This window comes from Procambarus clarkii, chromosome 45 (genome assembly GCF_040958095.1).
Source record: "Procambarus clarkii isolate CNS0578487 chromosome 45, FALCON_Pclarkii_2.0, whole genome shotgun sequence".
Lineage (NCBI taxonomy): Eukaryota > Metazoa > Arthropoda > Malacostraca > Decapoda > Cambaridae > Procambarus > Procambarus clarkii.
This window is the reverse complement of record NC_091194.1, coordinates 9824527-9852092: the sequence shown is the minus strand read 5'-3', so window position 1 is coordinate 9852092 and position 27566 is coordinate 9824527. Positions and strand designations below refer to the sequence as shown.

Sequence of the window (27566 nt, the reverse complement as noted above, 5' to 3'; positions counted from 1 at the left end):
ACCACGTAGACACCTTGGATACAAGATGCTGTATAAGTTGTTAGTCTTTCACAGTACACAGTATTTGGCTATTGACCATTATATGTTTAGCTAGAGTAAAGAGTTCAGATGCAGCAGCTCAGTGATGTAGTCAGTTTTGGGAGACAGCTATGTGGGTACAAAATTTAATGGGGAAGACACGAGTTACAAACTTTTCTCATGTCTTTGTGGTGTACTGCACCCGATCTGGTTTTGGTATCTTTCTGGCAACCATATTTATTTTTGGGCTACAGCTAGTTTAGAGAACTATGACTGAGCTTTGCAACTTGTTACTTTTAGGTCAATAGGTAAAAAAAGTATGAAATAATGCAACAGTTGATGCACGGGCATGAAGATTGCTTAAAAAGACCTTCTAATATCTGATGGTTCAGTTTACATCATAACATAACTGGTCTGCTCCTGAACTATACATAGACAATGACAAATGATGATGATGTAAGTTACCTCAAACTAAGGAAAATGGATTTCTAAGGAAATAAGGCAATTTTATTTTAATAATGATATCTCGATGCTCAAAGATATTGTCTGAACACTTTTTACATTGTGTTTGTTACATGTTACAGGGCATAGAGATAAATCTGCAGGATGCGTCTGGCTGGACAGCTCTACACATGGCATGTAATGAAGGCCTGAGTGAGGTTGTGACCTGGTTGCTTCAACACGGTTCTTCAGTTCACGTCCGAGACAAGTTAGGACGTACACCCCTCAGTGTGGCAATTGAGAATGACTACCACAAGGTATAAAGCAGATATTTAATAAATACATACACATTCAAGCACACACATGTATGTACTGTATGTACATAAATTACAAAGTAATTAATAAGTGGTGGATAATGTGAAAAGGTATGACCATGAAGGATAATTAAACGAGAAATTACTTAAGTATTTGTACATGTTCAGAAGACAAGTTGAAATACACACATGAAAGCACTAGAGTAATTTATCATTTCATTTCCTTCATGGGTAAATGTTTATTTATACTGTACTGTGTTTACATGTGTGTATAACCTGAGGTATATAATACAGTACAGAATAATCAGTACATACATACCAGGGATGTACAGTATATTGTATACAGTATGTATGCATGCATATTATCCATTAATGGTGATTAAGATCTCTGGTAACTTGACTGTCAAGATATGAAGGTAAAGTATGACTTGACCAGAGGAAGTTTCAAGAATATGTGGGGATTATGAATATTGTATTGTGGCATGCTTTTTTAATAAAATTGCTGTAAATTCTGTTATGTCGTAACTTGATACAAAAAAATATACTGTAATGGAAATACTGTCAGTTTTATTGTACTAAAACTATGTTAACTGTGGTTCATCTTTTAAGATAATAGCAAAAGGGATAAGAGAGAAAAAACCTTCAGATATACTGATTGTGTGATAACATTGACCTTATATGCCTCTAATAACCACCTGTAATCACCACCTGTAATTGTGCTTTTGAGACTTGTGACGTTGTCTGCATGTAAGCTGACTCTACGGATTCCTCTCCTTATAGATAATTGGCCTGCTAATCAGGACAGGAGCACATTTGACCGATTCTCCAACAAGACTTGGAGAGGCTGTTGTGACTGCAGCGGCAGCTGGCCATGCACAGAGACTCTTGTCCTATCGACTGGCTGAAGCAGACCTCTCGTGTACTGATCCCTGTGGCCGCACCGCCCTACATGCTGTGAGTACATACTGTCAAGATTACTAATTTAGTTGTTCTGCATTCTATATTGTTATATACAGTATTTGACTTTTTGGCTGTCAAAATTTATCCACAAGTCATACTTATGAATGCTTCTCTTTATCATGTTTCAGATGTTTTTTTATATAAATAAAAACAATTTTATTTAAATGTTATTGTACATGTAAATTTTAAATATTACCCCAGAAATGTAAAACTCGATGTGGCGCTGCCCAATAAACTCGCCTCCCTTGGGCAAAATAAAAAAAAATAATTAAAAAATCGATACTACTCATTATTTTAAGTTATGCCCGAAACGTTTTGTGTAATTAGTGGCTTTATAAAACATACAATCTATAATGTTTATTTACTTGATACATTGGATTTTGTAATAATTTTAATACGTAAATTTAATATTCTTATTACAGTAGTATGGTGGAGAACAACAATTGAATTACTGTAATGTGAACAATGTGACATGGCAGGTGCATGTACAGTACTGTATATTATTCTAAAGCCACCAACATGCATAGGTTTTTGGGCAAGTCTCTAAGCTAATATAAGGATAGAGGCATAGTTAGTTTAGTTTAGTTCATTTATTATGCACCCCATTCCCATCTTGTGGGCGGTAGTGGAAAGGGTTACGGAGGCACATAATGGGCTCGGGGACTGAACCCCACAATTCATTTAGCTAAGAAAGTTCATTGACAATCTGCTATGATTTTGAAGTCAAGAAGAGTACAGTTGTTCATTTTTGATTCCAGGTTTTGCTACTTTCTTGTTCTAAGAGACGGACTACAAATTTTTCATACCATGGGGTTACCTTGAGGTGCTTCCGGGGCTTAGCGTCCCCGCGGCCCGGTCGTCAACCAGGCCTTGGGAAGCGAAATATATTGGGGTGGGGGAAATATTCAACACAAATAGTAATAAATTATAGTACAGTATTACTTTTACAGTTTGTGGGGTGCACATTTTGAAGAAGTGATAAAAGCAACCTTACTTTGAATAATGTATTTTATGATGCTCTTGCTTAAACTTTGTTTCAGGCTTGCACTGTGGGATCGGAAGAATGTATTCGTGTACTGCTAGATGCTAACGTCCCTACTGATGTGCGTGACCGCACCGACCTCACACCAGTCATGTGTGCCGAGATTAACAATAACCACCACTTGGTAGAACTAATAGCTGCTCATGAGGCAAGAAATGGTGAGAGTCATTGATATTTTTTGAGTTGTGTAAATATTGGAAATATCAAGGTAAAAGATTATAATATTAGTGATGCACAATCAAAGTATTGTAAAGATCAATGCACACCAACACAAGTTGTTTTAAGTGTTGGTTTGGCTTCATGTTTCTAGGTTTAACTTGAACTTTCGGCTCTTGCTGCTTGAATTCAACGTTGTATAAACACTTCTGGGTTCACCAGGAGGTGTAATGAGCATAATTTGTTCTCATGAGTAATTATGTCTGCATAAGAAATCATTTATTTAGAAAAAGGGCATCATTTTGACATGTTTCCTTATAGTTTAAAGACTTTTATTGTGTTTTAAATTTGAGCATTGCTCGTGCATCAGTAACTTCAATGACCAGTATACTGTATAATCATTTTATGTAGCATTTTGTGTAAAAAAAAAAAAAAAAAAAAAAAAAAAAAAAAAGGGGGGGGGGGACTAAAAAAAATATCAAGCCAAGTAGAGATAAATCTTCAGACTCTGTTTGCATTAGGGATTCCAAGCTCATTTATGGATTGACTGGGAATTCTGTTCCAGTAAGTGTGCTATGGTTTGGACTAGGACCCGGCCCTGTCTGGGGTTGTCTAAAAAGCAATTATATATACTTGAATTTACTTTAGAGCCACACTCTCTAATGGGCTTGATGAGGACAGGAAGGCAGAGGCTTGTCAGAGGCCTCCTGCTTTATTCTTAAGGATTTTTTCCCAGCTGGATTTTGAACTGAAGTCCATACTGTAATGTCTTGGTGTTTATGGCTTCGGTAGGTGGTTCCATGGGTTCATAAATGTTTGTGTGGAAAAATTTCTCCTGGTTTCTGTCCTATGTCCAGTGTGGTTATACTTGGTGTTACATTGTTGGGATTACCAGCTGTCTCCTGTACTCTGACCGTGGCGTTTCTCTAAACTGTCTCACTTTGTGCTCGCTTGAACCAGACGTCTTGTCCTCAACAATTTCTGAAATGCTTTGCCCATTAGTGGCTTTATATGATAAATAATTTCTGTACCTACTAATTAACCACTGTAATTGTTTTTTTTATTTTAGAAATTAAATTATTATACTGTAATTTATTATTATTAATAGTTTGCTATTATAAGTACAGTATTCTAATATTAGTCAAACTTATATCACTCTAATATAATACATATAATGGTGTTCTTAAAATGACTATTAGCACAGTCAGCTTACAAATGATTGGACCAGAGTTTGATTCTTAGGCAGGGTGAGATATTGTGGATAGTTCCCTTTCCACCTGATTGTCTCTGTTCACCTAGCAATAAAAAAATACCCCACCAGGAGTTAGTCAATTGTTGTGGGTTGCACTTAATGGCAGACTAGTTGTTGGCTTATAAACTGCATAAGCTTCCCATACCTGATTGACTTTGTTCATTTATTATGCATCCCATACTCATTGTGTGGGCAGTAGAACGTGTCCCTGACAATGGGGAACCATGTGCTTGTGGGTATCTGGTGGAACACTGCTGTCTCTAGTTATTACTCGGCCATATCTTCTTCGGAAGTTGTAGAGTGGCATGACCTCAATATCCATCTTTTCCTTCACTTTATTCCTCAATTTTAATACTGTACTTATTCTCTGTAAGAACACTTCCTTACATTCCTGTGGCTCGTTGGTGTTTCCAGCTTCCACCCAAGTCCTCTAGTCTTCATGTATGAAACACTTCTTGGCTACTTTCTCAGTATCTTGTATGTCATGACCATGTGTCCTTGGGATCATTATACGAGTCCTTATGTGCAAAGGAAATACCTTTTCTTGAAAATTTTGTGGTTATAATGAAATGTAAGAAGGAAATATTATAATGTAGATGTGCCATCAATGATACTCGTTCTATGATTTGAAGACCATAATGATTTGTAAAGTTTATGGTACAAATGGTGTAATATAAGGATTGAACCATTACTTTTCACCCCCCCCTTCCACTTTCAGTTGGCCTAATTTTATTCCTCCCTTTATGAACAATTGATATTCGTGTCGGATCATAATATAAGTTTCTTTTTGCTTCCCAACTCCAGGATAAAGAGGGTAATTCTGGGCAGTCTACTTCATTTCATGATATTGTGCACCGTTTTTTTTTTTATTCTATCAGACCCTTAATTGTGACCCTAATTATTGACTTTCAATACTCGTTTAATATTTTCAACTGTGTTTATACTAAGTTACTGCCAAAAGTGCTCACTTACTACTTTGAGTAACATGTACTGTTTAGCATTAAACTTTTATTTGCTCTGTTATTGAAAGATGCAGTTGAGCCAACATCACCAGTTGCTTTTGCTGTATTATATATTTATAATTCTATGCTGACGTAAAGCTTTCTGGGCTATCACTCTTGGATGCACCTTTGATCGTGGCAAAGTCTTTTAGCAATTCCTCATAATTGGTAACAGACAGGCAAGGCAACTTTCTGATACCAGCCTAGTGGAATATTTCTGGAGGTCCCTGGAGAGTCATACTGGTGTTAGAGAGCACTGGAGAATATTTAGTTCGGCTTAAAATTAAAAATTACCCCCAGCCAAGAGAAAATGTAAACGTCAAGTCTTACTAAGTTCCCTCAGGCATCATCATCACAGTAACAACCCCCCTTAGGATGCTTGGCCATCTTCCCCAGCTACCACAGGATTTTCTCCACCTGAACAGAACAGGCTGGGTACTGGAATCGAGTCAAAAGTGACTTGACAAAGTCGAAAGTCAATTGACTTTTTCCACTCTTTGAAACCCACATGGTGGGCTTCTACTATATTTATATAATTCATGTGTGTGTGTGTGCCTTGATTTTCTCATCTTTGATTTTTCTTCAGGGTTAGGTGTGTGCATAATAATGACTTATTATTTTAAGTTTATATCACTTTGAGACTTAGCCTGTGATTGTAGGTGCTTACAGCTGTGTATTTGTGTATGTTCATCTGCTTCCGCCCCCTTGCATTAAGGTGCGGTTTGTTACCGATTTATACAAGATTCACCTAGGTTTTATCGGAGACACTTCCTACCATGACTTGGAACTACCAACTTGGCTCTTGGTATGTTTAAAAGGGTTGTTCTTCATGAGGGATACTGGTTCTGGTTTACTTCCACACCTGGCACATCTGGCTCCCAGTTTGCAGCAGCAGTCTGCTAGCCAGGGATCATGGCTTGACAGTGCTGTGAATGGGCTGCTTTGTAATGAAGAAATCCAAATCCTAGCTCCTTCCTAGGCAAAACCTTCCCTGGTTGGATCTTGGGTGGAATTATCGAGTCATTGCCATCTCCTTGTTGGATGCTTCATTAGCTTTTCTTGTCTTGCCTGTGCAGTACTTCAGAAATTAAATGTAAAAAAAACTCCCATTGTTGAATAGAGTGCAGGAAGTATTCACAGATAGTGATAGGAACTGTATAGAGGTTGACATAATGGGTATTCTCCAGTGCTCTGAACACAAGTATTACAGTGAAGAATCCATTTGGAATGCTCTATGTAGTGCTGATGTGAGAACGTGTTCCTGCCTGATAACTCCCCTGCCTGTGCTTAGTGCATATTTCTACTGGTCATGACACTGGGATCCACCACATTGCCTGTGTTGAGTGCATGTATTGTGGGGTCAAGATATTTCACTGCCTTGAGGTTTCACTGCCATATGTTTAGTGTAAGTGTTGTGTGTGTACTATCTGTTGTCACATCGCTTGTTTTCTTAATTAATGCATGTTTTTAATTAACATATTTGTATTCTGTTGATGTAAACAGTTTTTCATCTTGTAAATATTATAACACTGATTCATCTGTACTCTAGTTTCAAGTTTTTTCTGTTTGGCTTATCCTTGAATAGTTATCATATGCACTTCAAACACATATATCCTTCTTAATTGTTCCTTTGAATGCAGTAGTGGTTAGTAGTATTGTTTAGGTCATTATATTGCCTCCTGTATAATGTTTGCTTTCAGTATGATCTGAAGTCTGTCCTTTACCATCTGAACACTAGGGTAACAATGTATTTCCCTCGACCATACTTAACCTTCGTCATCCCAAACATATGAATACCTGAAGGAGCAGTTCATGTGATGTTTTGTAAATTTTCCTCTTAAATATGAAGTTGTGTATGTACATGAAAAATAGTAAGAATTTAATAGATAATTATTATTATTATTATTATTATTATTATTATTATTATTATTATTATTATTACCATATTATGATTACTGTATTATTATGATTACTTTCACACTAGAGTTGGTTTTATTCATAACATGACTTTGTTTTGAGTCATCCTTCAGACATTGAAGAAACGTGTAAGGTATAGAGTACTGTGTAGTGTTTATATCTCTGGTGGTGGTGATCTTCTCTTCTCCAACATAGCATTCACTGTATTCCTGGTCAAGGAAAATTAGTCCAGTGCAGTGCTTCTGCTGGCCAGATACTATGACTTGAAGTGTCTCACTAGTGTTCAGGTCTAATAGACACACTGAGGAATCCTAAATAGGAATTGCAAATAGAATCCCAAATAGGAAGTTCTACATATTTACTTGTAAGAAAATCCTTACATTCTGTATAGTTTTCAGCTTGGCTAGAAACCACAGGGTTTCACTCTCAACTCGGTCTCGTTAGATACCATGTATCATTGCCCATATCTGATGTGTTGTGTATTACAGAGGAGATGCGTCACAGCATGAGGTCCTGAAGACCATCACTAAGGGGTAAAGACTTTCTGGCTTCCATCTGTGGCAATGCATCTTAATGTGTAGATCTACATATCCACATGTGCTCCACCACTCCAATTATCATGTGGTCGACTTCCATCATGCCTGCAGATGTCATCAAGCTACCCCACACCAGAAGTCGGTATTATGAAGTCTACAGTTGTTCTCATGCAAACCTCAATAAGTAATGTTATCCAGTGCGTCAGTCTACAGCCAACAGCTTATCAATGATATTTTCTGCGAAGGATGCCTCTTTGTGATGGACCCCTCGGGGGCTCCCTGGAAACAGAGAGCCCCCAGAGGGGTCCACTATAAAGAGGCGTGTCATTACATTCAATGCTGGATTTATTGCCAATGTTTGACAGCCTTATATATAATATTCAATACTAGCTTTCCCTCTGGTTTTGTAGTTGATACCAGTACAGTATTGTTGTTTTTATCTCGGCTTATGGAAAACTGCTATATTAACATGTAGAAAAAAATTCCAATCAAATATAAAACTTGTTTCAGACAAGTGATAATTGTATATACTGTAATGAAGTGGTGTTGGCTAAACTTTAATATTTTGTTGAAAATGGCACCAATTTCACAAAGTGAATCCTATGCAAAAGTCTTGCTTCCAATTCACACCATTTTGTAAATATTGTATTATGTACAGTTTTACTGATAGGTTTGCTTCAACTAAATGATAACATGTATATGATGGAGCAAAGTTGGCAGCAAACCAGATGGTAATGATATTCATTCATTTCTTATTGTACTGACAGATGACATGGTCATAGAACTATTTTATATACACTCTTAAATTTGACAAAACAGAAAATCAAATGTGAAGATTGTGACTAGGCACGACATTCCAGGAACAACAGCGGTGAAATCTATGCATTTCTTTGCCAGATAACAGCACATTACTGAACCTGAAGGCACTGTTAACTCTCTCTCTCTTTTTTTTTTTTTTTTTTTTTTTTTTTTTTTTACTGAGCTCATTTTGTGTAGCTTATACTTTTAGCAGTTACTGTAGTTCTCATAGATCAAATACAATTTTTTTATTGCTAACTATTTTGTATGCTGTGATGACAAGGGAGTTATTTTCAGTATGAAAAGTGGCACTGATAAAACCGTTGCATTACACACGGAACTGTCCAGGTGTAATGAATTATGCACAAACATGAATTGTAAAGTGTTCATCTATGAATTCATCAAGATCAGTAATTTTTCTTCTTGGGGACATTATTTATCCAGTGCTGAATGTCCTGGCAATCTTGCCTTAGGGTCTAAAAATTACTAATGAACCATTGGTCACCCAAGAGCATGTAGTGTAAATATCAGTGCTAGCAGGATTAAAGAAATTCTGATATTGTATGTTATTTGCTATGAGTCAAGATGGATGAACTGTTTATTTTCTGAAAAAATAGGAAATGTTAGGTATTTTAACTTGTATTATTTGAGAATACGAAGACAGCCCTCGGGGATGTATAATTTAAAGTTGCTCTTTCATTATTTCTAATATATTTTTAATACAAGCTTAGCTTGTTATGCTGGCACATAGCTGCTAAGTTTCTTAAAGAATCTCTTTTGAACAATATATAATGAGAGATTATATATACTGTATATATATATACTTGTTTATATACTTGGGCAGGTTCCTGTAAACACATTTGGTTAAATATGACTACATTTCTGGTATTGTTGTTCTGATAGTGTAAGCTTTCTATGCTTCTATTTTTTTTAGTATCAATATTAAGAGCAATCAAGATAACAAAATTCATGGTAAAGAAACTCTTAGTAATTATTGAAAGATTTATTTTCTACAATGTTTCATTCCTCTGGAACATTTTCGGGATTTATAACCATATGGGTGAAAAAAACATCTACACTATTGCCACTTGATGGCCTACTATATTTTATCCACCCTTATATTGCCCATTCTTTTTTGTTCCTCAATTTTTATCTTAACTTATTTCTGTACTGTAATTTAATCTCATACCAGTCTTCTTCCATGGTATGAGCTAGTGGCAGCTGCATCATTCACTTGCCTTAAATATAGTACAGTACTGTACTATCTTCACAAGCATTTCAGGCACTCTTGGAAGAGTGAATCAACACTCGATGGTACTGTAATTTAAATATCCAAAGTTTTGCATGTGGCCATGCCCTCAAGGATGGGGAATTTTCATAGGGGCCAAGGCATCAAAGCTATAAATATAGAATAAACATATATAGTACTAATTCGGGGCAAGTTATCCTGACTTGTTATCTGACTAGTTTAATCATCGATTCATATGTACAGTATTGATTTTCATGGTTCTTTTAATGTTTTATATTATCCCTAAGCTTAGTATGTACGAAATAGATTTATTTAATGATCTGGCCATTGTGATAAATTATTTTTTTGTAATTGTTCGTTTCATTGAGTCCTTTTAGATGTGCTGGATGTGTTAAGGTACCATTATTCAAATATTAAAAAAAAATGCCAAGCCCTGGAGGTAAAAATCTATTTTGTCTTGCTGATTTAAATGCCTTTAATCCCATAGAAATTTATAGTCTCATAAATAAAAATTTATTTTCAACACAAAGAACATGCACAGAATTTATATACAGCAAGGTACAGTGGGTTTTGATAGTATAGATTTTGGTGATTGGTACATTCCTGCAAAGTCATTAACACACATTAGTAATAGGGTAACGGGTATTAATTTTGAGTAATATTTCTAGATAATAAAGCACTAGGTGTCTGCATTATGTCAGGAAGCAGACAAGCCTTCAGTACACTTTGGGTATGGTTGAACCTATGAAACATCTTGGTAGGGGAAGATGTATACCTCAAATTAAGAGTAGTTTGTACACCTGAAAGTAAAGTAATTATGAAGAGAAAGGACTAAATCCGCATGATTATGGCACTTGGAAGGTATATCAGGACAAGAAGCTGGGAAATTAGAGGGAAGGAATGGTACCCAACCACATGTACCATCAGGGATTGAACACCTGCCTGCAAGAATTTATCTGAGGACCATTCTCTCTCTCTAGTGCCCCCTCAGTGGTCAGTCTTGATGTAGTAAGGGGTGTTCTTGTGCACTGTCCACAGGTAGAAGTGGATAGTTCCCGCTTTTCTCTTCTGCTGTCGGTGCACAAGCAAGATCTGTTCCCATATGTTGGCTGTGTATGGAGACCTGCACGCCCTTTTTCCCCATCTGGAAGTTGAGCCTGCCCACTGGTTGCAACCCCTGTGGGGTTGGGAACATGTTTTTTTGGTGAGGGGACGGGGGATAAAACGGGAGGTTCAGTGCGGTCCACCTGAACCAATTGGCTCATCTGGCTATTCCTGCTTAGAAACACTACCACTAGAAACACTAGACATTTGGATCAAGTGGGCAGGGCATTGTAGGGTTGGTACCCATTATTGGTTCCTGGGATACCTTTCAGTCCTGCAATAGTGACTTGCATATATACAGTAGTACTGTTTTGGTTAACTCTGAGGTTGCTTTCCCTTGTGCTTACCTTCCATGTTTGCTCCCTGGTGGGTGGGGGAACTGGACAGTAAAGTTTTTATCCGATACTTTTTTTGTTAACTTGAGCTTATTTCTTCTCTGACTTGTGGGGTGGGTGACCAGGCCCTCCAAGTCAGCCTACGATGGAAGGATGGTCTCCATAGCCCTGGCTACATTGAGCTCAGACCAGACTTCATCTCTGACTACCCCTATTGACTTTCTCCATTCCTCCTGACCACTTCCATTGCTGGGTTGAGCCCCAAGCCCACAGTAGTGACTACCTCGTCCCTGGCTTCATCTTGCATCATGACAACTGTGGTGTTTGTCCAACCTGTCCTCCTACAAAGAATGTCGCTTTTCTCTTGTATGGTTATTTATTTATTTATTTATGCATATACAAGAATGTACATAAGGAATGTGAGGATACAAATATGGTAATTACAGTCTTGTAAAGCCACTAGTGACATGTGTTACATAAGGCCAAAAATTATCGTACTAGAAAATGGAAGTGCCTTGTGAAAGTGACCCATTGTCCCATTTTCTGTTTTGGGCCCTTCTGGTAGGTTAGGAGAGGGCACATTAAATTTACCGTTTTCTTGAGTTAGGAAACCTTAGGAGGACATGCTGGTTTATCCACTTCCTTCATTGAGGTTCCCGGCGCCATTACTGCGCTAGAACGAATTCCTTCCTGCTACCACTGTGACATTCCAGGATTTGTTTGGCCCCACTACATGGCCTAAATATTTTGATTTTTGTCACAATGAACATACCCGCCCTGATGATGTGCATATCCACAAGCACGTACAGTTAACTCGTGGATTTCCTGGTTACGTTGAGGGACAAAGGGACTTGTATCCTCACATTCCTTATGTACATTCTTGTATATGCATAAATAAAAATAAAATAAAAATAAAATTGTTACACAGTTTACTACATTCTTGAATTGCAGTCGGGAACTCCAGGTTCGGTTCCCAGGGGGAAGAAATAGTTGGGCAAGTTTCCTTTCACCTGATGCCTCTTATACTAGCAGTACGGGCCAGATTCACGAAAGCACTTAAGCAAGCACTTACGAACCTGCACATCTTTTCTCAATCTTTGACGGCTTTGTTTCCAATTATTAAACAGTTAATGAGCTCCGAAGCACTAGGAGGATGTTTATAACAATAACAATAGTTCAATGGGAAGTTTTCATGCTTGTAAACTGTTTAATAAATGTAACCAAAGCCGTCAAAGATTGAGGAATGATGTACACGTTCGTAAGTGCTTTCGTGAATCTAGCTGGGAATTAGGCTATGGTTGTGGCATTTCATCCTTTGGAGGGGGGTCAATAATTTGACCGGGGGGGGGGGATCTCGATATGAGCCTAACGTGCATAAAATAAACTTCCTGTCTCCTAGAAATAAAATTATGTGCACCATGGAGGACCCAATAAATTTATTTTCCAACCATTCCACCTCGAAGCACAAAACAGATTGTTGCCAATGTTAAAATGTCAGTTATTTATTTACCTGAATTTACCTGAGGGGTTCACAATATCTTTAGTGGCCTTGCTGAGGACAGGAAGCCAGTGGCTTGTCAAAGGTCCCTCCCCATTTCTCCTGATGATTTTATCGAGCTAAATTTAAATATTCCGCAATGTTTTGGCATTTATAGCTTCGGGTAGGCAGTTCCCAGGAATTATAACCCAAAAGCATCTCTTGTTTTCTGTCCTACACTGTAGCGTATTGAGTTTGAATATATTGCTACTTGTTCGTGTTATATCTGACCTTTTGAAGAAGTGGTCTGGATCAATATCCTCCAAGTTGTTTAATATGTTTAAAGTTTCAATGTGATCACCCCTGTCCTGCCCAGTTTGCAGTGTTGTCAGCCCAGAGGCCCTCGATCGACCGTTCCTGGTACAAGAGTTGACAGCTTTGGAAGGAATTTTGTTGCCCGGTGTTATTTTACCGCATTTGATTAATTGTAGCCCATAATACTGAATAATAGTAAGAATAATGGTAGTTAAAAGCGCTTGGGATGGCGGCATCTGGCACGCGCTGCAACTGAGGGGTCAAGAGCTGGCTGTGTCAGTGTACCAGCAACCTTCAAGGGAGGAGGGTTGCGCTCGTGCTGCTCTGTGGTTTTCAATGACTGCTAACAGCTATTTTCACTCTTCTAGTCCAGTTTAAAACGCTTCTATTATTAATATTGTGATTTCCAGCGCTGCCAGTATTGTATTCCACGCCGTTACTTCATATTTTAACGGTAAGTATTTCCTGGCGAATATACCTTTTGAATTATGTAATTGAAGTGAATTATATAAATTTAATTAGGGAATATATAAATTATACATTGTCATTGTTATTCATTGTAATTATTGATAATGCAGGGTATGACCCTTATGAGCTGGGAGTGCCTCAGGGTAGTGTGGCTCTGTACCTGGGAGTGCCTCAGGGTAGTGTGGCCCTGTAGCTGGGAGTGCCTCTGGGTAGTGTGGCCCTGTAGCTGGGAGTGCCTCAGGGGTAGTGTGGCCCTGTAGCTGGGAGTGCCTCTGGGTAGTGTGGCCCTGTAGCTGGGAGTGCCTCAGGGTAGTGTGGCCCTGTAGCTGGGAGTGCCTCTGGGTAGTGTGGCCCTGTAGCTGGGAGTGCCTCAGGGGTAGTGTGGCCCTGTAGCTGGGAGTGCCTCAGGGGTAGTGTGGCCCTGTAGCTGGGAGTGCCTCTGGGTAGTGTGGCCCTGTAGCTGGGAGTGCCTCAGGGTAGTGTGGCCCTGTAGCTGGGAGTGCCTCAGGGTAGTGTGGCCCTGTAGCTGGGAGTGCCTCGGGGTAGTGTGGCCCTGTAGCGGGGAGTGCCTCGGGGTAGTGTGGCCCTGTAGCGGGGAGTGCCTCGGGGTAGTGTGGCCCTGTAGCGGGGAGTGCCTCAGGGTAGTGTGGCCCTGTAGCTGGGAGTGCCTCGGGGTAGTGTGGCCCTGTAAGATTGGCAGGGGTGAGAGAAGAATCTGGGAGTATATTAACACCAAAACTGTCGCCTGAGGAACACATTGACACAATAACGCCTGCAGACTGGCAGAGATCTGCAGCCTCACGGAGTCTTGATAGAGATCATCTGAATGCTATGTACATCCAACACAAGACCAACACTTGAGCTTGTATATAAACATATAATAAACAAAGTACAGAGATGAGCGCGACTCCATTAGGCTCTGCACCGAAAGAAAATAAAGTCTGTCTATAAAATAAGATGTCGACAAAATAGGATTGTCGAAGGTTGGAGGACCTCAATTAAAAATAGCGTCAACCGAGATGAAACAGCGCTAATGTTAAACACATTGGCCATAATATTACTGAAGCCAACACAAGTCATAAATACTCCTCCACCGCCTAAGCAAGACAGAAATGAGAAACAAGTAACAAAAAGCCACCCAGAAGATTAGCGCCCGCGCAGGAGAATACCTGCAAAAAACAGAGCTCGTTGAGGTTGGCAACATTGCCCCTTTAAAAAAATAGGCTTGTACATGCTGCTATGGCGGTATGTCCACTCACAGGATGAGTGGCGCTGCCCAATAAACTCGCCCCTCGGGGCAAAATAGAAAAAAAAAATTAATCTACCCCCTGCAATTTCGATGAAGTCTGAAATTTGGAATTTGTTTTCCATAGAGTTGTTTATATGTGTGTATATATATATATGTCGTACCTAGTAGCCAGAACGCACTTCTCTGCCTACTATGCAAGGCCCGATTTGCCTAATAAGCCAAGTTTTCATGAATTAATTGTTTTTCGACTACCTAACCTAACTTTTTCGGCAACCTAACCTAACCTATAAAGATAGGTTAGGTTAGGTTAGGTAGGGTTGGTTAGGTTCGGTCATATATCTACGTTAATTTTAACTCCAATAAAAAAAATTGACCTCATACGTAACGAAATGGGTAGCTTTATCATTTCATAAGAAAAACATTAGAGAAAATAGATTAATTCAGGAAAACTTGGCTTATTAGGCAAATCGGGCCTTCCATAGTAGGCTGAGAAGTGCGTTCTGGCTACTAGGTACGACATATATATAATATATATATATTTATATATATATATATATTTATGTCGTACCTAGTAGCCAGAACTCACTTTTTGGCCTACTATTCAAGGCCCGATTTGCCTAATAAGCCAAGTTTTCCTGAATTAATATATTTTTTCTAATTTTTTTCTTCTGAAATGATAAAGCTACCCATTTCATTATGTATGAGGTCAATTTTTTTTTATTGGAGTTAAAATTAACGTAGATATATGACCGAACCTAACCAACCCTACCTAACCTAACCTAACCTATCTTTATAGGTTAGGTTTGGTTAGGTAGCCGAAAATGTTAGGTTAGGTTAGGTTAGGTAGGTTAGGTAGTCGAAAAACAATTAATTCATGAAAACTTGGCTTATTAGGCAAATCGGGCCTTGCATAGTAGGCTGAGAAGTGCGTTCTGGCTACTAGGTACGACATTTATATATATATATATTTATATATATATATATATATATATTTATATATATATTTATATATATATTTATATATATATATATATATATATATATATATATATTTATATATATATTTATATATATATATATTTATATATATATATATATATATATATATGTATATATATATATATATATATATATATATATATATATATATATATATATATATATATATATATATATATATATATATGTTGTACCTAGTAGCCAAAACGTCGTACTCGGCCTACTATGCAAGGGCCAATCGACAGCAAGAACCTGATACTAGCTGACCTATGACCTAATTGCTGCACGGAGTAAAGGGTTTCGAATCTCTTTTGTATGGATACCATCACACACAAATGACAGACATTGCAGCCAAATTAGCGTGTAACAAAAATGAAGTTGAATTAGACCTAGGTATCCCCATCTCTGCTGTCAAAGGGATGGAATGAAGGGAGACATGGAGAGTGAGGAAGAGAGTGGGGGTGAAAGGGGAGGGATGATAAGAGAGAGAGAGGGGGGGGGGATGGAGGAAAAGAGAGAGTGAGAGCGGGGGATGAACACACACTCTTGCTTTTAATTAACGATTTAATTTGTGCTGTTGGCTACAATTTAGGAGATTGTGAATAGTTTGACGCGTGGCGAAATAAAAAAAAAAACATAAAATTGGCTTTACTCCACTTGGATATTGAGGGATGTGGAGGGGGAGTGGATACGTCCTTTAAGATGTCAATTTCACTTTTTTGCTGTGTACTCACCTACCAGTGAGTAAGGGAAGCGAGGGCTAGCTCACTGTCCATGTTGCACTAGTTTTAACTGTCGGGGAAGGCTCCCGCTAGGCTAAAAAGTATTTCTAGAAGGAACCCCTACTCCCCTACTAGCAATATATTATTCAATTCGTCTGATAGCAATAAGGCTTTGTTCCAGTATGTTCTAATCTGTAGATTGATACCGTATCGTGTGTGTGGATCGCTAGCCTAGGATTCACAACTTTAGGTAGCAGATCCTGAATGAAGAAAGGTATTTGCAGGCCGATTTGTTGTGTTTAGTAGATTGCGTAAAGTTTAAGGGGTTTAGAAATTAGAATATTCGTTCTTTGATTGCTAATTTCCGTTGCATCTATTTTCATGGCTATTCATACACTTTCCTTTTTGTCTCTCTTGCTTATTCTCTCTTGTCTCGACTTTATTCTCATCATCAATCTTCAATCTTTTGCAGACGGATTCTTTGCAGACATGCATACATTTGGCTCATTTGCCTCTGCACCACAAAACGAGAAACACTGGAACACCATGTCATCTCTTACTACGTAGTACATACAAGCCTCGCGTCCTTAATTACTGTTTAATTTTCCAGCAACACAGCAATGTTTAATTACTGGCAATAATAATATAATTATGGTGGTTGTATTCAAGTGATTTTCCTGCCTCGTAACATTAATGGCTTATTATCCTTGAGTGGTTTGGGAGGGGGCGATGACGTAGTGAAGGTTTGCGAGAGAAGCTGGTTCTTGAGAATAGTCAGCTTTCAGGCGATTGAACCAGTGTTGATTCCCAGACAGACTGAGACGTTGGGGTCATGTTTTCCTTCACCTAATGTCTCTGTTCACTAATAGTAAATAGGTACCCAGGAGTTAGTCATCTGTTGTGGGATGTATCCTGAGGAAGTGACTTGAGGAAGGCCAGTTTACAGACATTTCGCACATATCGTTTTCTATTTCTTAAAATTGTATTTGTATATGGTTTACCCTTATGATTTCCCATAGTCGACGAAACGTACAACAGTTGCCTCTTAGGCAACTATTTACGTCTAGATAAACTAGAAACATCTGACCCACTGGAGGATCGAACCTTGGACCCCACAGTTGAGAGACAAGGACGGTCCGACAATTGCGCATCAGGTTGGATTATGGTATGCTAGATAAAGTTAGGTTTGATTAGGTTAGGTTGGGTATTTTAATGCAAAATATATTTCTGTCCCAATCCAGGATGCACAAAGCAATTACACGTCCACTTAAAAGATATGTATCTTTTACCTCTCATAGTTTTGTTTGAGCTCTTCGTGGACTTCTTAATAATTGAAAGTTTTGCGGTTACTTTCGTCATATCACTTGCCTATTTAACATCAATTTCCTCGTGATATGACAGTATATCTTAGATTGGTCCTTGACCTATGGCACTATGTTAATCCTTATTGCTGCTTCCTCGCACATTTGGTTTAACTCGCTCGGTTACTTCTTTTTTGTCAGCTTTGTGGAGTGAGATGAAACCTAGATGTGCTGCTGGACCTAGCCTTAGCCCCACCTCGCCAGCTTCCATTCAATTAATGCAGTGAAATTTCATAATGGTTTCATCTTGTAAATCTTTTTAAAATACCAACTGTTTTTTTTTTGTTCGTTTTGTGTGCGCGCGTGTGTATTCACCTGTTTGTGCCTTCAGGATCGAGATTTAGCTCTTGGACCCCGCCACTTATCCGCCGGTTGTCTAATGCAATGACTTTTGACCTATTTCTATACCATATATATACTTGTTAAATTATGAATGGAGTTCACTCCTACAATCTGTACATTTGGCTCATTCCACTACTCTTGCGCTCAAAACTTTCTAACATCTCTGTTGCTCATCTGATTCTCAAGCTTTCATCCATGCTCACTTGTTCTATTGATGCGTGCGTGAGAAAGATACACAAGCAGTGTATCTTCCAGTGTGTGTAGAGTGAAGGGTATTCCTTGTTGTCTCCCTGCAGTAAATATTAGTAGAAACAACTTAGAGAGAACTCTATATGAAAGCTCCTGCTGTTTTCCTCCGCCGTATTGGTTGGGAAAATAAGCCAACTAATATCACAATTGTGGTTGAAATTTCTTGCATCTTTTCTCTGGAAGAAACTGGCGTGAGAAGTGGTGTACGGGATGATTTGCCAGTCACTCGGCCAGTTGATTAAGCACTGTTGGGTGTGGCTTGTAGTCAATTTGGTTGCTCTAGAAAAGCCACAGGCTATATGCCTTCGACAATGGGATATTATATACTATATGACTGGGTGGCTGGTGTTAGGGTGAGGTAGGGGGGAACCAACCCGTCCTCTTACAAATAATGTCGCTTTTCGCTCGTATTGCCCGAAACGCTGTGCGTTATTAGTGGCTTTAGACTTTGTATGTACTAGCTCTATCTAGAAATCCAACATTATGTTTGTAACTCATCTATTATGTATGTACTTTTACCTGAATAAACATTTGATTTGTATGCGCACTAAGGCTAAAAATGGCCGTACTAGAAAATAGTAGCGGCTCGCGAAAGTGACGTACTGTCCTTTTCGCATACGAAAACGTTTTCGTATACGAGCGAAAAAAAGCAACGTTATTTATAAGAGGCTATTCAACGGAGCCTAGTGTGATTTTGAGCAATTGTAGCAGACAACGAATTAGAACCAGCTTAAGAGATACGGTACTGATAAGAGTGAGCAAGGATGAACGAGAGTGAACCCGATAACGGTACAGCGAACTTCAACTGCCCCCCACCCACCCACACTCTCACTAAGGAGGCGTGGGTGTAAACAATGTCTGGAGTCCGAGCCAACTTTCACCCACACCCTGCACCACCTTCCACACCTGCCGGGTTCTCCAGCCTTTCCCTGCACCACCTTCCACACCTGCCGGGTTCTCCAACCTTCCCCTGCAATCCTAGCCCTCTCGGATACAGAATGCATTCTATTGTATAATACTAATGATAAAAATAATTGTGAGATATGAAGGCTACTGTGGGCCTTTGTTAGGCTTCCTGTCCTTCACGAAGCCACTAGAATGTTGCCCTCGGGTAAATTCAGATAAATTTACTACGGGAAAGTGAGGTCTTGCTCTTTATACTATCCCCCCTAGAAGCCTTGGTTGTTTCTCTTGTATTGTAATTTAACTATTCTGACGTTTCATAATGTGAGCCATTATGAAACCATAATACCACCATTCATGATGGTATTATGACTTGCACGGTAATATTATAGCATACATGGTAGTATATGGTATGTTGCCTCAACGCTTCTGTCCTCACACGGTAATGGAACCTAGGATTTTCGCCTGCGACCCAACCACCAGGTGTACAGTTACCCCCAAACTGATATGAGCCGGTAACTGGTCCAGACTAAATAGTTGTCGTGGACCGGTAACTGGTCCGGTCGTCGAGAACCGGTAACCTCCAAATTAATGCTGGAATTTCTTCAACTGGTAACTTTAAGTTACAAAAAGAGATAAGTTTCCTTCTCCGCCGTCAAGACGACATCCGCGATGGTCCGCCACTTTTCCCGCCATATTAACACTGTATATTCCCACGTTACGGAGATGGTGCAAAACTCAGACTCGGGATGCAATACCGAATTCGTAGTGTTTCATCGTTGTACATATGTAATGGTGGAGGAGGGGGGGGGGGGGACTTTTGACAAGCCGCCGGCTTCATGGCCTAGTCGAGGCCACAAAAGAGTTAGTGGCCCTCAGGTAAGTACAGGTAAATACAGTGTGTTGAACACAGTGGTGTACGTCTTTGGGTCATACCTCGGTTCAATCACTCCAAAGAGCCTCCACTTACGGGCTTACCATAGCCCGTGCTACTTGAAACTTTTGTTCTGAGTAGCTGAATCTAACATAACAAGGCAACTGTTGTGGGTTGCATCCTGGGGTTGGGTACAAATAGGATAAGTTTGTATAGGTCTAAACTCTAGATATAGAAGGATGTTGGCCATCTATGGTGAATGACTTCCCTCTTCCAAGGTTGTTGCCAGGAAACGATTTTGGTTTATTGTAAGACATTTTCACGTCAAATTTAAATAAGTTTTTTCTTAAAAAAAATGGTTGTACATTTATAACTGATTTAACAGATTTTATACAAAATCAATCATATTATTTATAAAAATAAATAACCTATGATCATTATACTTTATATATAGTAATCTAGGTAACAAAATTTCAAATATATTATTGCTTTTGCTCTGAGTAGCTGACTCTAACACAACAAGTCAACTGTTGTGGGTTGCATCCTGGGAAAGTCAGGGTTTCTGTCATAGTCATAGTTCAAAGTCATAGTTCTGAGCTTTCCAGAGAAAAAAATAATAACCTAAGATGTGTATAATGTTATTTATATATACTTTATGCAGTCCAGCCCCCTAAAATGAAATTACTTATAGTGAAGGAAATGTATATATTTAACTCTCAGAATGTTCGGTAATATGTTTATTGTTTGTGATGTGTATCTATGTATGTATTAACACGATGTACTGAACGGGGTGAGAATAGTTTGAGCTACCTCATCCCTTTGTGTGTATTTTACCTCAATAAACTTATTTCAATTTCACTTATAGTGATTACATGTGGTCGACAGTACAAATATGTCGTGATGGACCAATAGAAAGTAGACTTTTGTGTTATTGAATTTGGACAAACCGAAACAAGTTTTTATATTGCTAATATAACAAAACCTAACCATCCTAGGTTTAGGTATGCTATCTGAGGCCTAATATAGTGCATCCACTATGTGCTATACTTGGCCTAGAAATATTTGAGATTGTATTTTAGCTTAATTTTTTTCAACTATAAAAAAGTACACCAATTGGCTTGCTGGGACTCCATTGCTGCATATTGGTACGATTGACCACATAGTTACAAAAAGGTACTATAATTTTCAGGAGGATGGGGTTTAATTTATAGCATAACAACATGGCTCATTATGGCTGTGGTAAATAGTAAACATCTAGAGTTTAAGTTAAATTCTAGGGGATACTCAAATACTTTTCGAATTTCACATTTTCACATGTTTGAGAATAATGTACTGTTTTAACGTAACGTAACCTTAACCACGGATAGAGAGTAGATAATAGTACACAGAGAAAAATCATTATCATGATATGTCAATGATAAAAGTAACAGGAGCCGTGATGAGGATTCGAACTTATGCCCTGGGTGTTCCCAGATGCACGTTCTAAACGACTACGCCACGACACGGTAAATGAATTGCAGCCTGAGGTACTACTGCACCCACTAGGATTCCCGAGGATTCCACTGAAGCCAAACTAGGGTTTCACACAATTCCTAGTGGGTGCAGTAGCACTCCAGGTTGCAATTCATTTACACTGTCGTGGCGTAGTCGTTTAGAGCATGCATCTGGGACTTCCCAGGACATAGATTCGAATCCTCACCACGGCTCCAGTTAATTTTCTCAGTAGATAACAATATTAAGTATGTAGTGGTTTTGAAGTGATTACCTCCAGGGCACAAACCCTCTGAGGACAGGTTATTACAGACCCAAATCTGATAGGAAAACTGATGTATAAAATATAATTTGATAAACTAATTTGTCTGTCACAGGTTAATTCAGTCCTGCAATAAAATTCATTAACAATTTTGGAGGAGGAATGAAGAATTTAATTTTCTTGTTTTGATCAACGTTTCTTAAAAAACGGAAATCGTAGTTAGAAAATTAATTTCAAGATGTTTTCGCTTGGGAGGAAGTGTATCTTACTGTTTCATCATGATTTTGTCATAAGTGAACAAATGATTCAAATTTACACCGGGAAAGTTGTTAGAGTGGCATAAGTAATGGGACGATTGTCTTGCGTGGAGTTGGTGGTGATGACACAGGATCAACGATGCGTGGAGCAGTGTGAGAAATGGTTCCCCTTTGTTCCCTTTTGCCCCACCCTCTCCAACACCCTGTTTCCACACACTCTTTAACAATTACAATATCCCCTCCTCCCCCCCCTCCCCTCGCGGCACTCCCATCACCCACCATTCCTCTCTCAAATTCATTCTCGCTCTTTACTGTCCTAATAGCGTGTCGCAATTTGACGTATACTCTACCTAAGGCCAAAAATTGTCGTACTAGAAAATGGTAGCGACTCGCGAAATTGACATACTGTCCCATTTTCTGTTTTTGGGTCCTCTGGTAGGTTAGGATAAGGGCACTTTAGTACGACAGTTTGCTGACGTTGAGAAACCCTAGGAGGACGGGCTGCTTTAACACCATATCTCCTTTTCTACCTTTTTGGGGGAGGGTGGTAGGGAATAGATGAGAAAAGAGAGTAGAGATAGAAGAAAGTTGTAGGAATCTGGAATGAAATCAGAGTTACGAATAGTGTGCGAGTTATGAATATATGGGAGGCAAATGGGGGGGGGGGGGGACCTTCAACAAACCACCGGCTTCCTGCCCTCGTCGAGGCCACTAGTGTTGGTGGCTCTCAGGTAAACACAGGTAAATAGTTTAAGTTGTGAGTTATGGATGTCCCGTACATGAACACTTTTTCGCTTTCACTTTCGTACATCCGAATGGGTAGGCTCATGTTTTTGTGTACATACTATTTTAATATGCTTGCATGTAGGAGAGTTTGCTGGTAGTGTTCGCGGTTTTTGACCTAACACAACCTTCTCTGCTCTTTGCTTTCCCCATTAATATATGCACTTTAAACATATTCTTACAAATTACAGCCTAAGAAATTAATACATACTATTTTAATTTCCCGTGTTTCATGTGTTGCTAAGTTCGCCATGTCAGTGTGGCGGTCTTTCTATTGACCCGTGGATTGGTTCTTACTTTACAACACATTGAGGTCTAGCACCTGAACCCATTATGCAACTTCACAACCTTTCAACCACCGTCAACAAGATGGGTATATGGATACATAAGAAACTAAATTAAACACTGCGTGAAATGGCTGATGTGTGTGTACTCACCTGATTGTGCTTGCAGGGGTTGAGCTCGGGCTCTTTGGTCCCGCCTCTCAACTGTCAATCAACTAGTGTACAGATTCCTGAGCCTACTGGGCTCTATCATATCTACATTTGAAACTGTGTATGGAGTCAGCCTCCCACATCACTGCCTAATGTATTCCATCTGTTAACTACTGTCACTGAAAAAGTTCTTTCTAACGTCCCTGTGGCTCATTTGGGTACTCAGTTTCCCCCTGTGTCCCCTTGTTCGCGTACCACCCTTGTTAAACAGTTTATCTTTATCTACCCTGTCAATTCCTCTGAGAATTTTGTAGGTAGGGATCATGTCTCCCCTTTTCTGTCTTCTAGTGTCGTGAGGTGCATTTCTCGCAGCCTTTCTTCGTAACTCATGCCTCTTAGTTCTGGGACTAGCCTAGTGGCATATCTGAACTTTTCAAGCTTCGCCTTGTGCTTGACAAGGTACGGGCTCCATGCTGGGGCCGCATACTCCAGGATTGGTCTTATTGGTCTCTGTGTCCTCGTCCCTCGCGTCGTTATCCGTGTGGGGCAGCTCTAATAAGTTAAATTATTTTTTTCCTGTAATGAAAAGTGGGGAAAATCACTAATACATTGCTTCTTATTCCTCCTGTTTAACCTCCATTTCCCTCTCCTCCTTTCTTCTCAGCTTTAGCAACGCCCTTCCCACTCATCTCACTAATAATCCTCCCCTCCGGGACCTCCTTAACAACTCCCACATTTCGGGCTATTCATGTCCGTGCCACCTCTTGGGTGGCTTAATCTTCATCACTCTATCTCCCACAACACACCAGCCTCGGCCACAGAAAGAGAAAGTCTCCCCCGTTAACGCTTTGTTTTCTCTGGTGTGCCCCCCCCCACCTTTTCATAGCGACCAAACATTTAATTCATTAGATCTGGGGACAGGCAGTCAGTTCATATATCCATGTTAGGCTTGTACAGAAGTTCCCCCAAGGTCGAACTACTGACCCTCCCCAGGATGCAACCCCTACAATAGTCTAACTCCTGGGTACCTATTTACTGCTAGGTGAACAGGTGCGTTAGGTGACGGGAAACTCAACCAACCATTTTTATCCCGACCGGGATTCGAACTCGGAATTCCCAATTGTGAATCAAGAACAAGCCCGACTGTATTACTGGGACCCTATGGAAATGTATAACTATTATCAACGTTTTTGTTAGTGACGCTCACTGTTATTAACCATCGACAGGGAGGACATTATTCTCTGGGTAAACTGGGTTGAGCCCTGGCTCTATCCCCCTTACCAAAATGTTTCCTCTAGCCTACTGTTCTCCTCTCCTCACTTGACCAATCACCCCCTCTGGGGTATCTTTCATTTGTTGCTTGCTTGCTTTGTTCTCAACACAGCTGAGGGGGAGAGACGGTGGGCAGCAGAAGTGAAATTCTCAACTGGTTATAAGATCTTAAAACAGGAAAAGTTTCCCTCTTGTAGTGCCTCGGACAATGCAGCTTTCACTCTTAGAATCTTGCCTCTGCGAGCGTCATGATTTCCGGTAGGTTGATGATCACTCCTGGTATCCTTCATTTGATAATTACTAAATTCCAATCTGGTTAATTATCATAGCAGTAGCAACAGGTTTGTTGCAAATATGTTCAATGTAAATTAGCAGTAGAGACAACAAACACAACTTGGCGATGTTTATTTGAGCGATATGGATAAGTAACGTGGCGGTCAGGAGAAAGTGCAAAGCTTGTCGAGTGAGTATATAGTGTGTGTGTTGTACGTGGGAAGGGTTATGACGACACACTATAGCACCTGGGATATGTGGATGGTGTTGAGGATATAACGATGCCAATCAACTTGGACCGAGGACGGGAGACATCTCCCGTCACGTAGGGTGCAGTCGCACCTCCACAGATCTCCAGTATCATCTATTGATTCTGGTAATGGCTCAAAAGAGCCACCACTTACGGGCTACTCATGCCCGTGCCACCTTTCGGGTGGCTTAATCTTCATCAATCAATCTTGGACCGACGGGGAATCAAACGCTATAGTAGCAATTAAGACCGTCGCTGCACCAACCAGAGCAACACGAGTTTCGAAGTGTCGCTGTAACGGTCCGTTGTTCTATACAGGGTGGTGGTGTTTCATGGTCGTGTTGATGTATATAAGACATTCCAATTCTAATGAGTATGAGAGAAATATCAACTTAATATACAAGAAAAGTCTCGTACTTAAAGTTAGCTTCGTTCTCGACATCGTTTCAACCGTAACTTAGGGATGAATTGTGATTTATGATGTAGCAGTATTGATATATATGTCGTACCTAGTAGCCAGAACGCACTTCTCAGCCTACTATTCAAGGCCCGATTTGCCTAATAAGCCAAGTTTTCATGAATTAATGTTTTTTCGTCTACCTAACCTACCTAACCTAACCTAACCTAGCTTTTTTTGGCTACCTAACCTAACCTTACCTATAAATATAGGTTAGGTTAGGTTAGGTAGGGTTGGTTAGGTTCGGTCATATATCTACGTTAATTTTAACTCCAATAAAAAAAAATTGACCTCATACATAGAGAAAAGGGTTGCTTTATCATTTCATAAGAAAAAAAATATAGTAAATATATTAATTCAGGAAAACTTGGCTTATTAGGCAAATCGGGCCTTGAATAGTAGGCTGAGAAGTGAGTTCTGGCTACTAGGTACGACATATATATATATATATATATATATATATATATATATATATATATATATATATATATATATTATTAATGGTTAAAAGAGTGAAAGTAAAGGGTGGTCGTGACAAGATGTGATGACAGACAATGTACAGTTAATACACAATATTGTGTGTGAGAAAGTGCGGTGAGAGCGCTGGTCCGTAAGTAACAGGTGGAGGGAAATTTCTCAATCTTGACGGTAGCCTAACAAACTCAGTGGGGGGGTGGGGGGGAAGAAAGGGGATTGTGATCTCATTGTGTTATTGACACGTGTTGCGGTGGTCTTGTTCATTCATCTGTGACGTCGTATATGTGGAGAGACTACCTTACCTGAGTTTACCTGAGGGCCACTATCTCTAGTGGCCTCGATGGGGTGCAGGAAGCTAGCCGGCTCAATAGAGAGGGGGGCCTGAGGATTTTTTTTCTATCTGGATTTTAAACGGTGGTGATGGCTACAATTTTCAATCTGAATTCTTCGTAAAGGAAGCTGCTAATCTAAATAAGTGTTGTATTTTAATCGGTCCAACATTTGAATTAACTGGACGGTACAATGACGTCCAGTTAATGTTAATGTGACGGTAGGTAACACCGTCACCTACCGGGTCGGTGTTCGATCCCCCGATGGTCCAAGTGATTGGTCACTGTTTCGTCACTTCGTCCTCATATCCCAGCTCCTTGTCCTCGTATCCCAGCTCCTTGTCCTCCTATCTCAGCTCCTTGTCCTCATATCCCAGCTCCTTGTCCTCGTATCCCAGCTCCTTGTCCTCCTATCTCAGCTCCTTGTCCTCATATCCCAGCTCCTTGTCCTCGTATCCCAGCTCCTTGTCCTCCTATCTCAGCTCCTTGTCCTCATATCCCAGCTCCTTGTCCTCGTATCCCAACTCCTTGTCCTCATATCCCAGCTCTTTGTCCTCATATCCCAGCTCTTTGTCCTCATATCCCAGCTCCTTGTCCTCGTATCCCAGCTCCTTGTCCTTATATCCCAGCTCCTTGTCCTCATATCCCAGCTCCTTGTCCTCATATCCTAGGTCCTTGTCCTGGTATCCCAAGTGCTATTTACAGTAGCCATATTGTCTTAGTACTTTTTTATAAGTACGTTACATTATCTTGTATCTGTGTATATCTCTCCCTTTATATTCTGTTCGTAAGACTACATTAGTTTCAGATTAGATAATATATAATTTCTTTAACTGTTAATCCATTTCCTTGGGCTGTCCGCCGGTGCTAAGGCTTGCAAACTTCTTTGATCGTTAAGGCCATAATTTACTTCATATTGTGACTTTCAAGGCTACTTTAATAACACACAGGCTTAAGACAAACAGAAATCACAATTGCGTGATGCATCAAATGAACAAAGTCGTACCATGGCGTAGCTACCATGTCGTAGCTCAGTCGATTAAGACAGCGTCTGAGATGCTCTCAGACGTAGGTTCGAATCCTCGTCATAACCCTTGTGGATTTGTTCAAACAGGTTTAAGGATTTAAAGCAACCTATAGATACACACTAAAAAAATACTTGTGTATACACAAATATAAGTACTGCATGCCTTGAAGAA

The 27566-nt window shown here is 39.6% G+C and overlaps 2 protein-coding genes across 4 annotated transcripts in view; both read left to right on the top strand.

Moving 5' to 3' along the window:
* The window catches only part of LOC123770031 (L-asparaginase 1), a 33280-nt gene extending 23245 nt beyond the window's left edge, over window positions 1–10035 (top strand). For both annotated transcript variants that reach the window (XM_069301387.1, XM_045761615.2), the window contains exons 12-15: window positions 603–776; window positions 1554–1727; window positions 2774–2933; window positions 7590–10035. In XM_069301387.1, the coding sequence (XP_069157488.1) occupies window positions 603–776; window positions 1554–1727; window positions 2774–2933; window positions 7590–7618 (537 nt within the window). In that variant the 3' untranslated portion in view covers window positions 7619–10035. The remainder of the gene's footprint in view (window positions 1–602; window positions 777–1553; window positions 1728–2773; window positions 2934–7589) is intronic.
* A 3143-nt stretch (window positions 10036–13178) lies between these two features.
* LOC138350466 (MAGE-like protein 2) overlaps window positions 13179–27566 on the top strand; it is a 41048-nt gene continuing 26660 nt past the window's right edge. For both annotated transcript variants that reach the window (XM_069301386.1, XM_069301385.1), the window contains exon 1: window positions 13179–13369. The gene's annotated coding sequence lies outside the window, so the exon portion shown is untranslated. The remainder of the gene's footprint in view (window positions 13370–27566) is intronic.